The sequence below is a fragment of the Oncorhynchus clarkii genome, chromosome 20 (assembly GCF_045791955.1).
Source record: "Oncorhynchus clarkii lewisi isolate Uvic-CL-2024 chromosome 20, UVic_Ocla_1.0, whole genome shotgun sequence".
NCBI classification, from domain to species: domain Eukaryota; kingdom Metazoa; phylum Chordata; class Actinopteri; order Salmoniformes; family Salmonidae; genus Oncorhynchus; species Oncorhynchus clarkii.
Genome location: NC_092166.1, coordinates 16,802,345 through 16,820,036, shown reverse-complemented (window position 1 = coordinate 16,820,036; position 17,692 = coordinate 16,802,345). Strand labels below are relative to the sequence as shown.

General features: G+C 43.5%; 1 protein-coding gene across 3 annotated transcripts in view; it reads right to left on the bottom strand.

The window, feature by feature from the left end:
* Positions 1 to 17,692, bottom strand: part of LOC139377307 (glypican-5-like) — a 220,497-nt gene that overhangs the window by 148,399 nt on the left and 54,406 nt on the right. For all 3 annotated transcript variants that reach the window (XM_071120325.1, XM_071120326.1, XM_071120327.1), the window contains exon 3: positions 14,888 to 15,579. In XM_071120325.1, coding sequence (XP_070976426.1) covers positions 14,888 to 15,579 — 692 coding nt within the window. The remainder of the gene's footprint in view (positions 1 to 14,887; positions 15,580 to 17,692) is intronic.

Sequence of the window (17,692 nt, the reverse complement as noted above, 5' to 3'; positions counted from 1 at the left end):
GCAGTGATAGGGCTGATATTGATGCAGTGATAGGGCTGATATTGATGGAGTGATAGGGCTGATATTGATGGAGTGATAGGGCTGATATTGATGCAGTGATAGGGCTGATATTGATGCAGTGATAGGGCTGATATTGATGCAGTGATAGGGCTGATATTGATGGAGTGATAAGGCTGATATTGATGGAGTGATAAGTCTGATATTGATGGAGTGATAAGGCTGATATTGATGGAGTGATAGGGCTGATATTGATGCAGTGATAGGGCTGATATTGATGCAGTGATAGGGCTGATATTGATGCAGTGATAGGGCTGATATTGATGGAGTGATAGGGCTGATATTGATGGAGTGATAGGGCTGATATTGATGGAGTGATAGGGCTGATATTGATGGAGTGATAGGGCTGATATTGATGCAGTGATAGGGCTGATATTGATGGAGTGATAGGGCTGATATTGATGGAGTGATAGGGCTGATATTGATGCAGTGATAGGGCTGATATTGATGCAGTGATAGGGCTGATATTGATGGAGTGATAGGGCTGATATTGATGAGTGATAGGGCTGATGGAGTGATAGGGCTGATATTGATGCAGTGATAGGGCTGAGTGATAGGGCTGATATTGATGGAGTGATAGGGCTGATATTGATGGAGTGATAGGGCTGATATTGATGGAGTGATAGGGCTGATATTGATGGAGTGATAGGGCTGATATTGATGGAGTGATAGGGCTGATATTGATGCAGTGATAGGGCTGATATTGATAGGGCTGATATTGATGGAGTGATAGGGCTGATATTGATGGAGTGATAGGGCTGATATTGATGCAGTGATAGGGCTGATATTGATGGAGTGATAGGGCTGATATTGATGCAGTGATAGGGCTGATATTGATGGAGTGATAAGGCTGATATTGATGGAGTGATAAGGCTGATATTGATGGAGTGATAAGGCTGATATTGATGGAGTGATAGGGCTGATATTGATGGAGTGATAGGGCTGATATTGATGGAGTGATAGGGCTGATATTGATGGAGTGATAGGGCTGATATTGATGGAGTGATAGGGCTGATATTGATGCAGTGATAGGGCTGATATTGATGCAGTGATAGGGCTGATATTGATGCAGTGATAGGGCTGATATTGATGCAGTGATAGGGCTGATATTGATAGTGATAAGGCTGATATTGATGGAGTGATGCTGATATTGATGGAGTGATAGGGCTGATATTGATGGAGTGATGATGGAGGGCTGATATTGATGGAGTGATGATAGGCAGTGATATAGGGCTGATATTGATGCAGTGATAGGGATGGAGTGATAAGGCTGATATTGATGGAGTGATAAGGCTGATATTGATGGAGTGATAAGGCTGATATTGATGGAGCGATAGGGCTGATATTGAGTGATAAGGCTGATAAGGCTGATATTGAGTGATAAGGCTGGAGTGATAGGGCTGATATTGATGGAGTGATAGGGCTGATATTGATGGAGTGATAGGGCTGATATTGATGGAGTGATAGGGCTGATATTGATGCAGTGTGATAGTGATAGGGCTGATATTGATGGAGTGATAGGGCTGATATTGATGCAGTGATAGGGCTGATATTGATGCAGTGATAGGGCTGATATTGATGGAGTGATAGGGCTGATATTGATGCAGTGATAGGGCTGATATTGATGGAGTGATAGGGCTGATATTGATGCAGTGATAGGGCTGATATTGATGGAGTGATAGGGCTGATATTGATGGAGTGATAGGGCTGATATTGATGGAGTGATAGGGCTGATATTGATGGAGTGATAGGGCTGATATTGATGGAGTGATAGGGCTGATATTGATGGAGTGATAGGGCTGATATTGATGGAGTGATAGGGCTGATATTGATGCAGTGATGATAGGGCTGATATTGATGCAGTGATAGGGCTGTGATAAGGCTGATAGGGCTGATATTGATGGAGTGATAAGGCTGATATTGATGGAGTGATAAGGCTGATATTGATGGAGTGATAGGGCTGATATTGATGGAGTGATAAGGCTGATATTGATGGAGTGATAAGGCTGATAGATGGAGTGATAGGGCTGATATTGATGATATTGAGTGATAGTGGGCTGATATTGATGGAGTGATAAGGCTGATATTGATGGAGTGATAGGGCTGATATTGATAGGGCAGTGATAGGGCTGATATTGATGGAGTGATAAGGCTGATATTGATGGAGTGATAAGGCTGATATTGATGGAGTGATAAGGGCTGATATTGATGGAGTGATAGGGCTGATATTGATGATATAGGGCTGATGATGCAGTGATAGGGCTGATATTGATATTGATGGCAGTGATAGGGCTGATATTGATGCAGTGATAGGGCTGATATTGATGGAGTGATAGGGCTGATATTGATGGAGTGATAAGGCTGATATTGATGGAGTGATGCAGTGATAGGGCTGATATTGATGCAGTGATAGGGCTGATATTGATGCAGTGATAGGGCTGATATTGATGGAGTGATAGGGCTGATATTGATGGAGTGATAGGGCTGATATTGATGGAGTGATAAGGCTGATATTGATGGAGTGATAAGGAGTGATAAGGCTGATATTGATGGAGTGATAAGGCTGATATTGATGCTGATAGTGATAAGGCTGATATTGATAGGGCTGATATTGATGGAGTGATAAGGCTGATATTGATGATGAAGGCTGATATTGATGGAGTGATAAGGCTGATATTGATGGAGTGATAGGGCTGATATTGATGGAGTGATAGGGCTGATATTGATGGAGTGATAAGGCTGATATTGATGGAGTGATAAGGCTGATATTGATGGAGTGATAAGGCTGATATTAATGGAGTGATAGGGCTGATATTGATGGAGTGATAGGGCTGTTATTGATGGAGTGATAGGGCTGATATTGTAGGGTGAGAGAGGGGATGACGGGGGGTTAAAAAGGTACCAGTGAAAGGTGACCCGGCCTGGTAGTTGTGTGGTTTGGGTCTTTATAGTTCTCCTTCACTGGCCACCAGTGTTCTATAAAGACATAGCACCGGGCAGGGTTACTGTTTCACACTCCCAGAGTCCCCAATGTAAATGAGTGTGTGTGTTTGTGTGTGTGTGTGTGTTGTTTGTGTGTATGTGGGTGTGTATGTATGTGTGTGTGTGTGTGTTGTGCATGCGAGTCTGTGTACATGTGTATGTGTACACGTTCATATACAGTATGTGTGTACGTCTATGCGTGTGTATCTTGTGCGTGTGCATAGAGGACCCAACATCCCAATGTCATTGTCCCATTGGGGGTCACCACATTTCCACCCAACAGGTCCAGTGTGTATGGCTGGCTGGAGATCATTCAGACCTGGTCCAATTGTTCCTTAGCTGTGTGTGTGTTGCCTCATGAATACCAACCAGGCAGCCAGACCCCGGGCTTTTAGTCTGCATACTTGGACCGACTCGGCCTCCAAACCTGGCAACTCACCCACTCCACTCTGGGCCAATTAAGACAGAGGCAACCCAGCATGGAAGACTAACCCATTCAGGATCCAGCCCACTAGTCCATTTTCCCTGCCAGTTTCCTTCCTCTGCCAGTTCAGTCAAGATATCTCTAGTTCATGTTCAGAACCAGACAGGGATCATATTCTATTTCTACTGCAACCCCAGACTCCCAATAACCCACATCACACCAGACTATGGCTATTGGCTAACAGCCTCCATACAAACTCAGTTAGACAGAGAGAGAGAGGGAGAGAGAGAGAGAGAAATACAAAGTAAAAGAGAGAGAGAAGGAGAGGCTATTGGGAGTTACATTAGTAATAAAGGCCCAGTAAATCCAGTAGCGTCAGCCAGTAAAAGTTCCCGGTAAAGGTTGTTGGAGCAGCGTGTTATCCAGGTAGTCGTATTAGTTCTCGCCCTGAGGGTTCCGCCAGAGACAGGCTGGACATACGAATGGTCCTATAGAGAACAGGCTCATTGTAGAGTAGTGAAAGACTGGCATGAGACAGAAAGCAATATCTATACAACTAGCGTACGTGGGAGGGAGAGAGCGACGTGGGATAATAATCCCCACAAATCAAATCAAATTGTATTAGTCACATGGGCTGAATATAACAGCTGTAGACCTTACAGTGAAATACCCCTAACCAACAATGCAGTTAAACAAAAAAAATACAGATAAAAATAAGAAATAAAAGTAACAAGTAATTAAAGAGCAGCAGTAAAATAACAATAGCGAGACTATATACAGGGGGATACCGGTGCAGAGTCAATGTGCGGGGGCACCGGTTAGTTGAGGTAATATGTACATGTAGGTAGAGTTATTAAAGTGGCTATGCATAGATGACAACAACAGAGAGTAGCAGCGGTGTAAAGGGGGGGGGGGGGGGCAATGCAAATAGTCTGGGTAGCCATTTGATTAGCTGTTCAGGAGTCTTATGGCTTCGGGGTAGAAGCTGTTTAGAAGCCTCTTAGACCTAGACTTGGTGCTCCAGTACCACTTGCCATGCGGTAGCAGAGAGAACAGTCTATGACTAGGGTGGCTGGAGTCTTTGACAATGTTTAGGGCCTTCCTTTGACACGGCCTGGTATAGAGGTCCTGGATGGTAGGGAGCTTGGCCCCAGTGATGTACTGGGCCGTTCGCACTACCCTCTGTGGTGCCTTGAGGTCGGAGGCCAAGCAGTTACCATACCAGTGATGAAACCCGTCAAGATGCTCTTGATGGTGCAGCTGTAGAACCTTTGAGGATCTGAGGACCCATGCCAAATCTTTTCAGTCTCTTGAGGGGGAATAGGTTTTGTCATGCCCTCTTCACGACTGTCTTGGTGTGCTTGGACCATGTTAGTTTGTCGGTGATGTGGACACCAAGGAACTTGAAGCTCCAACCTGCTCCACTGCAGCCCCGTCGATGAGAATGGGGGCGTGCTCAGTCCTCTTTCTCCTGTAGTCCACAATCATCTCCTTTATCACACTATCCCCCCATGAGAATCCCCATACTTTAATGAATTCAGCTTCTCCATCCTGAAGCAGGAAATCAATAATTTCTAAGCCCAGGGACATGTACTAGTCTGTGGCAACCTAAATGCCAGAACCAGACAAGAACCTGACACCCTCAGCACACAGGGGGACAAACACCTACCTGGAGGTGACAGCATTTCCTCCCCCATACGCCGCCCTAGGCACAACTACAACAACGTAAACAACAAAAACAGATCACAACTCCTGCAGCTCTGTCGCACACTGGGTATGTACATAGTCAATGGTAGACTTTGAGGGGACTCCTATGGTAGGTAGACCTATAGCTCATCTCTTGACAGTAGTACTGTAGACCACTTTATCACCGAACTCAACCCAGAGTCTCTCAGAGCGTTCACAGTCAGCCCACTGACACCACACCACTACCAGATCACAGCAAAATCACAGTCTACTTGAACAAACCAATACTCAATCATGAGGCATCAAAGCCAAAGGAACTGAATAATATTAAGAACCGCAATATATGGAAGTAAAGTAGTGTGGAAACCTACCAAAAAATTATTAGGCAACAACAAATTCAATCCCTTTTAGGCAATTTCCTGGACAAAACATTTCACTGTAAAAGGGACGGTGTAAAGTTGGCTGTAAAAAACCTAAACAGTATATTTGAACTCTCAGCTTCCCTGTCAAATCGAAACATTCCAAGCAGAAAACGAAAGAAAATTAACAACAATGACAAATGGTTTAATGAAGAATGCAAAAACCTAAAAAAGAAATTGGGAAACCTATCCAACCAAAAACATAGAGACCCAGAAAACCTGAGCCAACGGATTCACTATAGTGAATCACTAAAACAATACAGAAATACACTACAGAAAAAGAAGGTCAGAAATCAGCTCAATGTAATTGAAGAATCCATAGACTCTAAAAACTTCTGGGATAATTGAAAAACATACAACAACACGAAGAGTTATTTATCCAAAATGGAGATGTACGGGTAAACCACTTCACCAATATTTTTGGGCATATAACAAAGAACAAAGAACAAACAGCAAAAACATATACATGATCAAATACAAATCTTAGAATCAATCAATTATTAAAGACTACCAGAACGCACTGGATTCTCCAATTACCTTGAATGAGCTACAGGGCAAAATACAAACCCTCCAACCCAAAAAGGCATGTGGTGTTGATGGTATCCTCAATGAAATTCTAAAATATACAGACAACAAATTCCAATTGGCTATACTTAAACTCTTTAACATAATTCTTAGCTCTGGCATCTTCCCCAGTATTTGTAACCAAGGTCTGTCTGATCACCCCAATCCACAAAAGTAGAGACAAATATGACCCCAATAACTACCGTGGGATATGCGTCAACAGCAACCTTGGGTAAATCCTCTGCATTATCATTAACAGCAGACTCTTACATATCCTCAGTGAAAACAATTGACTGAGCAAAGGTCAAATTGGCTTTTTACCAAATGACTATACGACAGACATCGTATTCACCCTGCACACCCTAATGGACAAACAAATTAACCAAAACAAAGGCAAAGTCTTCTCATGCTTTGTTGACTCCAACTCAATTTGATATGAAGTTCTGCTATACAAATTGATGGAAAGCGGAGTTGGGGGAAAAACATACAACATTTTCAAATCCATGTACACAAACAACAAGTGCGCGGTTAATATTGGCAAAAACACACATCTTTCCACAGGGCTGTGGGATGAGACAGGGATGCAGCTTAAGCTCCACCCTCTTCAACATATACAGTGGGGAGAACAAGTATTTGAAACACTGCCGATTTTGCAGGTTTTCCTACTTACAAAGCATGTAGAGGTCTGTCATTTTTATCATAGGTACACTTGAGAGAGACGGAATCTAAAACAAAAATCCCAAAAATCACATTGTATGATTTTTAAGTAATTAATTAGCATTTTATTGCATGACATAAGTATTTGATCACCTACCAACCAGTAAGAATTCCGGCTCTCACAGACCTGTTAGTTTTTCTTTAAGAAGCCCTCCTGATCTCCACTCATTACCTGTATTAACAACACCGGTTTGAACTCGTTACCTGTATAAAAGACACCTGTTCACACAATCAAACAGACTCCAACCTCTCCACAATGGCCAAGAACAGAGAGCTGTGTAAGGACATCAGGGATAAAATTGTAGGCACTAGAACAGTCTGCAGCACCCGGCCTCACCCTACTAGAATCTGAAGTCAAATGTCTAATGTTTGCTGATGATCTGGTGCTTCTGTTCCCAACCAAGGGGGGCCTACAGCAGCACCTAGATATTCTGCACAGATTCCATAAGACCTGGGCCCTGACAGTAAATCTCATGAAGTTCCAAAAAAGGTCCAGTTACCTGGACCACAAATAAAAATTGAATCTAGACACCGTTGCCATAGAGCAGGTATTCCCAAACTGGGGAATATTTTGAAATATTTTTAAAAATATATATTTTTTTGTGAGAAAATAATTCTTCACACTTTCAAACAGCCCATTTATATTTTCCAACGTTGCTATACATTTAGATGAGACTTTTTTCTCGCCTGAGTCGCCTCGTTTCACTGCCAAAAATATAATTAAACCATCTAGTGTTCAGCGAAACAACACAATGTCAAATACAGGTAGCATACAGGTAGCCTAGTCAAATAATTAACATCCAATCACATTAACTGTTACTCTCTCGCGGGAATTCCACTAACGGTCTGTATGTTGCCAAATGTAGATGCTGCTGTTAAAAAGTAAGGCCCGCGTCCATAGAGACACATACCAGCTCTACTGATAGTACTGCTACTACCAGCAGTACTACACCTGCACCTGTCAACGACACAAGTTGTTCTGCTTCCACGAGCACATCCAATGCTAGCATCAGTAATTCTACATTTGTTGTTAGCCCAGCTAGCATGGACACTGACAGTTGTGAATCTGATGCAGCCGAAGAGCTACTGTCCCCTTACCCGGGAAAGCACCGAAGAGACAGGGACTTTGGACCATCAAAGAGGCGCAAATATGATGAGAACTATATTGATTTGGGGTTCACTATTGGGAGTAGTGCCTTTCCTCAGCCACAGTGTGTTATATGTGCAAAAGTACTATCTCACAACTCAAAACCTTCACTCCTGCGCAGACATTTAGAAACAAAACATGTGTCACGGCTGTTGACGGATGAGGACCAAGGTGCAGCGTGGTGAGCGTACATTTTACTTTATTTAAGAATGATGCCGACAAAAACAATAAACCATACAAAACAAACCGTGAAGCTACAGGCTATGAGTCATAAACAAAAGTCAACTTCCCACAAACACAGGTGGGAAAAAGGGTACCGAAGTATGGTTCCCAATCAGAGACAACTATAGACAGCTATCCCTGATTGAGAACCATACCTGGCCAACACATAGAAATAGAAAATCATAGAAACACAAAACATATAATGCCCACCCCAACTCACGCCCTGACCAAACCAAAATAGAGACATAAAAAGGATCTCTAAGGTCAGGGCGTGACAACATGCCAATTTGAAACATAGCCAAGTTTTTTGAGAGAGAATTAAGATGACTTTTGAGTAGTAAGACATGTATAAAAGCAACAGATACCATTAATAAGAAGGGGCTAGAAGCATCTTATATGGTGAGCCATCCCAAGCACGTACCAGACTTGTGGAGGTCTACCATTTTTTTTCTGAAGTCTTGGCTTATTTCTTTAGATTTTCCTCAGATGTCAAGCAAAGAGGCACTGAGTTTGAAGGTAGGCCTTGAAATACATCCACATTATGTCAATTAGCCTATCAGAAGCTTGTACGGTGACATCATTTTTCTGGAATTTTCCAAGCTGTTTAAAGGCACAGTCAACTTAGTGTATGTAAACTTCTGACGCACTGGAATTGTGATACTGTGAATTATAAGTAAATAATCCGTCTGTAAACATTTGTTGGAAAAATGACTTGTGTCATGCACAAAGTAAATATCCTAACCGACTTACCAAAACAAGAAATTTGTGGAGTGGTTGAAAAATAAGTGTGTGTAAACTTCCGGCGTCAACTGTATGTGAGAGTGGATTCTCGGCCCTCACTAGCATGAAAACTAAATACAGGCACAGACTGTGGGTGGAAAATGATTTAAGACTGAGACTCTCTCCAATACAACCCAACATTGCAGAGTTATGTATTTATGTGCATCCTTTCAAGCATACCCTTCTCATTAACCTGTGGTGAGTTATTCACAATTTTTTATGAACAAATAACATTTTATATTTAAGATAGCTAAATAAAGAGAGCACAATTATTGATTATTATTATATTATTATTTGTGCCCTAGTCCTATGAGCTCTTTGTTACTTCCCACTGTTAGGTTCTAATTTTTCAGAGTAAATAACTCATGGACACTTCATTACATCTGTAATTCAGACCAAGTCATGGCTTCCCCCGTGGTGGTATTCATTCCCCACTTTGGGTGGTCTCCTCCTTATCTCTAAACATTGTATCATTCTTGCAAAGTAGGGAACTAAGTGATATGAGACTTCAACGGTTTCTCCCCTTATCAGTACTGCCACATGAGATCATGTTCCCTGCTCTCAGCCCCTCCCAAGCTTCATTATGGCACCCCTCATGTCTCCTTTGTAACTAATACTCTGAGGATAAAGCATTTCAAAGTTTACCCCAGAATCCACCACCACAAGCCGGGTTGTGACAAACACTCACACTCATTCTTATGTTTAATAAATGTATCGTATAGTGTGTGTGTGGCAGGCTTACAATGATGGCAAAAAACAACAATTGAGAGTCCGCTGACCCTGGTGCTAGAGGGGGGTACGAAGCTGGAGGTTGAATGTTTGAAGGGGTACGGGACTATAAAAAGTTTGGGAACCACTGCCCTAGAGCACACAAAAAATGATACATACCATCTGGCCCACCATGTGAACGTGATGGCACCGGAGGGGATGGCTGCCGTCTTGTCGGCTCTTAACCAACCATTCTATTTTGTTAGATTTTTTGCGTTGTTCGTAAATAGTTTTGTACATAATGTTGCTGCTACCATCTCTTATGACCGAAAGGAGCTTCTGGACATCAGAACTGCGATTACTCACCTCAGATTAGATGAAGAGTTTTTCTACAATGAGTCGGAATGGAGGCATATACTACAGACACCCGACCAGGCCCAGATCCCCGTCATTCGCTGGAGAAGGAAACAGAGATTTAACCGTTCAGATTTTTGTTGTTGTTGAGGTCTCTGTCTGTTCAGTGAGTTCTCATTAGGAAACGATATTTCTTAGGCACTTGTTTTCAGTTCTTACCGCTTCCACTGGATGTCACCAGTCCTTGGAATTTGGTTGAGGTTATTCCTTTGTGCAATGAAGAAGTACGGCCATCTTGGAAAAAGGTAACGCTGTTGAGAGTGCGCAAGACTTGAAAAGTAGTGTTAGTTTACTCTCGTCCTCTATTGAAAACAGATAGACCCGTCTTCAATTTGATCGATTATTAACGTTTAAAAATACCTAAAGTTGTATTACAAAAGTAGTTTGAAAAGTTTTGGCAAAGTTTACAGCCAACTTTTGAGATATTTTGTAGTGACGTTGCGCAATTTGGAAGCAGTTTTTTTTCTGGATCAAATGCGCCAAATTGGCATTTTGGATATACAGTGGGGCAAAAAAGTATTTAGTCATCATAGGTACACTTCAACTATGACAGCCAAAATGAGAAAAAAAAATCCAGAAAATCACATTGTAGGAGTTTTTATTAATTTATTTGCAAATTATGGTGGAAAATAAGTATTTGGTCACCTACAAACAAGCAAGATTTCTGGCTCTCACAGACCTGTAACTTCTTCTTTAAGAGGCTCCTCTGTTCTCCACTCGTTACCTGTATTAATGGCACCTGTTTGAACTTGTTATCAGTATAAAAGACACCTGTCCACAACCTCAAACAGTCACACTCCAAACTCCATGTTTATGGGACATATTGGAGTGCCAACAAAAGAAGCTCGTCAAAGGTAAGACATGATTTATATTTTATTTCTGCGTTTTGTGTAGCGCCTGCAGGGTTGAAATATGCTACTCTCTTTGTTTACTGCTGTGCTATCATCAGATAATATAAGAAGTTAATGATTCACAAAGGAGTATCTTACATGTGTGATTTAATGAAAATTTGATTTTTATATAATTTTATTTGAATTTGCCAAGTTAATGCAAGGAAATAAGAAGTTAATGCAAGGAAACTTCAATCAGTTTTACCTCATTTCTATCAGCATAGAATGAGCAACCTGAGGGAAAAAATTCTAGACCACCTTTACTCCACACACAGAAACGCGTACAAAGATCTCCCTCGCCCTCCATTTGGCAAATCTGACCATAATTCTATCCACCTCATTCCTACATACAAGCAACAATTAAAGCAGGAAGCACGAGTGACTCGGTCTATAAAGTGGTTGAAGATGAAGTAGACTACAGGACTAAACTAAAGGACTATTTTGATAGCACAGACTGGAAAATGTTCTGGGATTCTTCTGATGGCAGTGAGGAGTACACCACATCAGTCACTAGCTTCATTGATAAGTGCATCGATGACGTCGTCCCCACAGTGACTGTACGTACATACCCCAACCAGAAGCCATGGATAACAGGCAACATTTGCACTGAGCTAAAGGCTAGAGCTGCCGCTCTCAAGGAGCGGGACTCTAACCCGGAAGCTTATAAGAAATCCCGCTATGCCCTGCGAAGAACCATCAAACAGGCAAAGCGTCAATACATGATTAAGATCGAATTGTACTACACCGGCTCCGACTCTCGTCGGATGTGGCAAGGCTTGCAAACTATTACAGACTACAAAGGAAAGCACAGCCGAGAGCTGCCCAGTGACACGAGCCTACCAGACGAGCTAAATAACTTCTGTGCTCGCTTCAAGTAACACTGAAACATGCATGAGAGCATCAGCTGTTCCGGATGACTGTGTGATCACGCTCTCCGTAGCCAATGTGAGTAAGACCTTTAAACACGTCAACATTCACAAGGCCGCAGGACCAGACGGATACCCAGGACGTGTACTCCAGGCATGCGCTGACCAACTGGCAAGTGTCTTCACTGACATTTTCAACCTCTCCCTGTCTGCGTCTGTAATACCAACATGTTTCAAGCAGACCACCATAGTCCCTGTGTCCAAGAACACTAAGGTAACCTGCCTAAATGATTACCAACACGTAGCACTCACGTCTGCAGCCATGAAATGCTTTGAAAGGCTGGTCATGGCTCACATCAACACCATTATCCCAGAAACCCTAGACCCACTCTAATTTGCATATTGCAACAACAGATCCACAGATGATGCAATCTCTACTCCACACTGCACTTTCACACCTGGACAAAAGGAACACCTATGTGAGAAATCTATTACTTGACTACATATAGCTCAGTGTTCAACACCATAGTGCTCTCAAAGCTCATCACTAAGCTAAGGACCCTGGGACTAAACATCTCCCTCTGCAACTGGATCCTGGACTTCCTGACGGGTCGCCCCCAGGTGGTAAGGTAACAACACATCTATCACGCTGATCTTCAACACGGAGGCCCCTCAGGGTTGCATGCTCAGTCCCCTCCTGTACTCCCTGTTCATTCATGATTACACAACCAGGCACAACTCCAACACCATCATTAAGTTTGCTGATGACACAACAGTGGTAGGCCTAATCACCGACAACGATGAGACAGCCTATAGGGAGGAGGTCAGAGACCTGACCGTGTGGTGCCAGGACAACAACCTATCCCTCACCGTGATCAAGACAAAGGAGATGATTGTGGACTACAGGAGAAGGAGGACCGAGCAAGCCCCCAATCTCAAAGACAACAGGGCTGTAGTGGAGCAGGTTGATTACATGGTCCATGCACACCAAGACAGTCGTGAAGAGGGCACGATAAAACCTATTCCCCCTCAGGAGACTGAAAAGATTTGGCATGATCCTCAAAATGTTTTACAGCTGCACCATCAAGAGCATCCTGACGGGTTGCATCACTGCCTGGTATGGCAACTGCTCGGCCTCCAACCGCAAGTCACTACAGAGGGTAGTGCGTACAGCTCAGTACATCACCGGGGCCAAGCTTCCTGCCATCCAGGACCTCTATACCAGGCGGTGTCAGAGGAAGGCCCAAAAAATTGTCAAAGACTCCAGCCACCCTAGTCATTGACTGTTCTCTCTGCTACCGCACGGCAAGCGGTACCGGAGCGCCAAGTCTAGGTCCAAGAGGCTTCTAAAACAGCTTCTACCCCCAAGCCATTATACTCCTGAACAGCTAATGAAATAGCTACCCAGACTTTTTGCATTGCCCCCCCTCTTCTATGCTGCTGCTACTCTGTTATTGTCGACACCGGTGCCCCTGCACACTGACTCTATACCGGTACCCCCTGTAAATAGCCCCGCTATTGTTATTTACTACTGCTCTTTAATTATTTGTTATTCTTATCTCTTACTTAAAAAAATATTAGTATTTTTTGGTACTTTCTTAAAACTGCATTGGTGGTTAAGGGATTGTAAGTAAGAATTTCACTGTAAGGTAGACCTGTTGTATTCGGCGCATGTGAAAACAACATTGGATTTGATTTGATTTGACCGCAGCCTAAACATCAGCGCCACAGGTAACCTCCACAAAGCTGTGAACAAGCTGAGAGACAAGGCAAGAAGGGCCTTCTATGCCATCAAAAGGAACATAAAATCTGACATACCAAGTAGGATCTGGCTTAAAATACTAGAATCATAGAACCCATTGCCCTTTATGGTGGTGAGGTCTGGGGTCTGCTCACCAACCAAGAATTCACAAAATGGGACAAACACCAAATTGAGACTCTGCATGCAGAATTCTGCAAAACACCAAATAATGCAAGCAAAGCAGAATTAGGTCGATACCCGCTTATCATCAACATCTAGAAAAGAGCTGTTAAATTCAACAACCACCGACAAGGAAGTGATTCCCAAACCTTCCATAACAAAGCCATCACCTACAGAGAGATGAACCTGGAGAAGTGTCCCCTAAGCAAGCTGGTCCTGGAGCTCTGTTAACAAACAAAAACAGACCCCACAGAGCCCCAGGACAGCAACACAATTAGACCCAACCAAATCACGAGAAAACAAAAAGATAATTACTTGACACATTGGAAAGAATTAACAAAAAAAGAGCAAGCTGTAATTCTATTTGGCCCTGAATAGAAAGTACAGAGTGGCAGAATACCTGACCACAGTGGCAGAATACCTGACCACTGTGACTGACCTAAACTTAAGGAAAGCTTTGACTATGTATAGACTCAGTCAGCATAGCCTTGCTATTGAGAAAGGCCGCAGTAGGCAGACATGGCTCTCAAGAAAAGACAGGCTATGTGCACACTGCCCACAAAATGAGGTGGAAGCTGAGATGCACTTCCTAACCTCCCGCCAAATGTATGACCATATTAGACACATATTCCCCTCAGATTACACAGACCCACAAAGAATTCGAAAATAAACCCAATTTTGATAAACTCCCATATCTATTAGGTGAAATATCAGCGTGCCATCACAGCAGCAAGATTTGTGACCTGTTGCCACGAGAAAAGGGCAACCAGTGAAGAACAAACACCATAGTAAATACAATCCATATTTACGTTTATTTATTTTACCTTTTGTGCTTTAACTATTTGCACATTGTTACAACACTGTATATATACATAATATAAAGCCCTTTAAATTAAATTAAGATGAATTGAGAAAAGAGAGAGAGAGAGAGAGAGAGAGAGAGAGAGAGACTAAAGGACTTAGCATCACCCTCAACGATGATGCTATCCTAAAACCACTCATCTAACACGACAGAGAATGTGTGTGTGTGTGTGTGTGTGTGGGTACGTGTATGCATGTGTGTGTGTGTCTATCTACTCTTTCTCCTCACCGTAGCGGTCAGTGTTGGCCCGTGGCGCTGTGCATGGAGTATAGCCTCGTTCACGTGCCCCCTGACCCCCAGCAGGGCCAGCTCCAGGCTGTGTTGTCCAGCCACAGCGTGGGTCAGCTCCTCCAGTGCCGCCACATACCTCCGCCACGGCCCATCCAGCTCGGCCACGCTCGCCAAGCAACCGCGCATCACGTTCAAGCAGTAGCCCATGCACGGCTTGATCAGCGTCAGCCCGCGACAGTGCGAGCAGTACTGCATCTTGGTCAAGCCCCGTAAACACTCTTTGGTGAGGGAAACGTGTTCTGTGGCATTCATGACCTTGGTGCCTTCGGCGAGGGCAAGGGATAGGGCTCGCCCGGCGCCCAGGGCGCGTCTGAGTTCTTGGGCAAGCGTATCGGGATGAGGGCCAAACGGGTTGACGTCTTGCCGGGTCGCACGGAGACACTCGCCCCTCTTGCCCGCCGCGCCCATGCCGGGGTTGACCAAGCGTACATAGACGAGTGGGAAGAGGTTGTCGTAGAAACGTGTGATTGCGGCCTCGAGGGAGAGGTTGTGTCCGCGGATGTAAAGGGAGAGGGAAGAGAAGAGGGCGTTGACATGAGGGAGGGCCTCGCGGGAGAGGGCCGAGTAGGTGTCCTCTAGCAGGGATGAGAGGTGGCCCTGGGAGAAGGAGAGCAGGTACTGGAAGGTGTCTGGAGAGAGGGTAAAGGGGGGGGGGGGGGGAGAAAGAGGACAGGGCGTGGTTACATTTAGATTAATAAAATAATGCAACCTAATGAGAAAACGGCTATATACAGTACTTAGGCAGTATAGTATATACCAGTGGTGTAAAGTACTTCAGTAAAAGTACTTTAAAGTCCTACTTAAGTATTTTTGGGGTATCTGTACTTTACAATTATTATTCATATTTTTGACTACTTTTACTTCACTACATTCCTAAAGAAAATAATGTACTTTTTACTCTATACATTTTCCCTGGCACCCAAAAGTACTCGTTACATTTTGAATGCTTAGCAGGACTGAAAATGGTCAAATTCACACACTTATCAAGAGGTCATCCCTACTGCCTCTGATCTGGTGGACTCACAAAACATAAATGCTTCATTTGTAAATGATGTCTGAGTGTTAAGAGTGTGCCTCCGGCTATCCATAATTTAAAAAAACATGAAAATTGTTCCCACTGGTTTGCTTAAAATGTCATGAGAAATTATTCATACTTTTACTTTTGATACTTAAGTACATTTTAGTAATTACATTTACTTTTGATACTTAAGTATATTTATAACCAAACTTATAACCAAACTTTATAACCAAACTTTTACTCAAGTAGTATTGTACTGGGTGACTTTCACTTTTAACTGAGTCATTCTCAATTAAGGTATCTTTACATTTAGTATGACAATTGGGTACTTTTTTGACAACTGGTATATACTTAATTATAAACTGGGTGGTTCGAGCCCTGAATGCTGATTGGCTGACAGCTGTGGTATATCAGACCGTATACCACGGTTATGACAAAACATTTCTTGTTACTGTTCTAATTACATTGGTAACCAGCTTATAATAGCAATAAGGCACCTCTGGGGTTTGTGATATATGGTCAATATACCACAGCTAAGGGCTGTATCCAGGCACTCTGCATTGCGTCGTGCTACGAACAGCCCTTAGCCGTGGTATATTGGCCATATACCACACCTCCTTGCTTAAATGCACCATGAGCATCTCTTTGTACGACTTTAATTTAAACAATCTAACAGTAACACACGTCCTGATTCCTGCAGAAGAGAGGTCAGAGAGGACACCCTCTCACCCTCCCAACCTCCTTCCCATCTGAGCTTGGCTAGTGGGTATCAGTCACTTAGCTTTGGGTGGAAGGGAGAGAAGGTGTAGTGTTCACTACATCCCATGCAGTAAAGTGGCTGGATATCTGTGTGTGTGTGTGTGTGTGTGTGTGTGTGTGTGTGTGTGTGTGTGTGTGTGTGTGTGTGTGTCTGTCTTGAGGAGACAGTAGCTGAGCTGGGTCTTGGCTGGGTACTAAAAACTGCACCCTGACATGAAGTCACTGCAGTCAGTCAGTCAGCGATGGCATGATGGTAAGAATATAGCTAAATTCTATCATAGCTGTCTGGCACACAGCATACCATGCTCTGACATACACGGGGAGAGGATGTTACTTTAGACTCTAGATACACCAGGTGAGTCACAGCAAGTCATTGAAATTGAGTCAGCCACACCATATCAAAGATCCTAGATGATCAAGAACAGAGGGGCACAGGGTGGCCTCTCGTGACATGGTGGTTTGCACATGCTCCAACATCAGAGGTTGGAGCATGCCATACCATACCAACAGCCTGTCTAGTCAGCTCAGTTGGCAGTGCCCCTCACTCCTCTCTCCCCCTCACCCTTTCCTCTCTCCCTGTGTGGGGACACAGTGCTCTCCTCAGCCCTGCTGCCTCTTTCTCTTCTCTCGCTCTCACTCTCTCTACCCCCCCCCCATCTCTCCAGGTCTCTCTCTGGGTTCTGATGTCATCCCTATGGCATGCCAGCAGATGGAAGAGCAGCAGCAACTGTAGAACAACTGAGACAGAAGACACGGTGCCATCCCAAATGTTCCTTGTTTTACTATCTTTGTGAGGACTTCTGGTCCCAAAAAGGATTGTGGTTTTACTAACACACACACACACGCAAAATATCACATATGGATGCTAAACACACAAGGACACGTAATAATATTCTAGAATAGATATGTGGAGTTACTGGATACATACTCAACACACACAGTATCGTGGGCAAACTCTGACAACT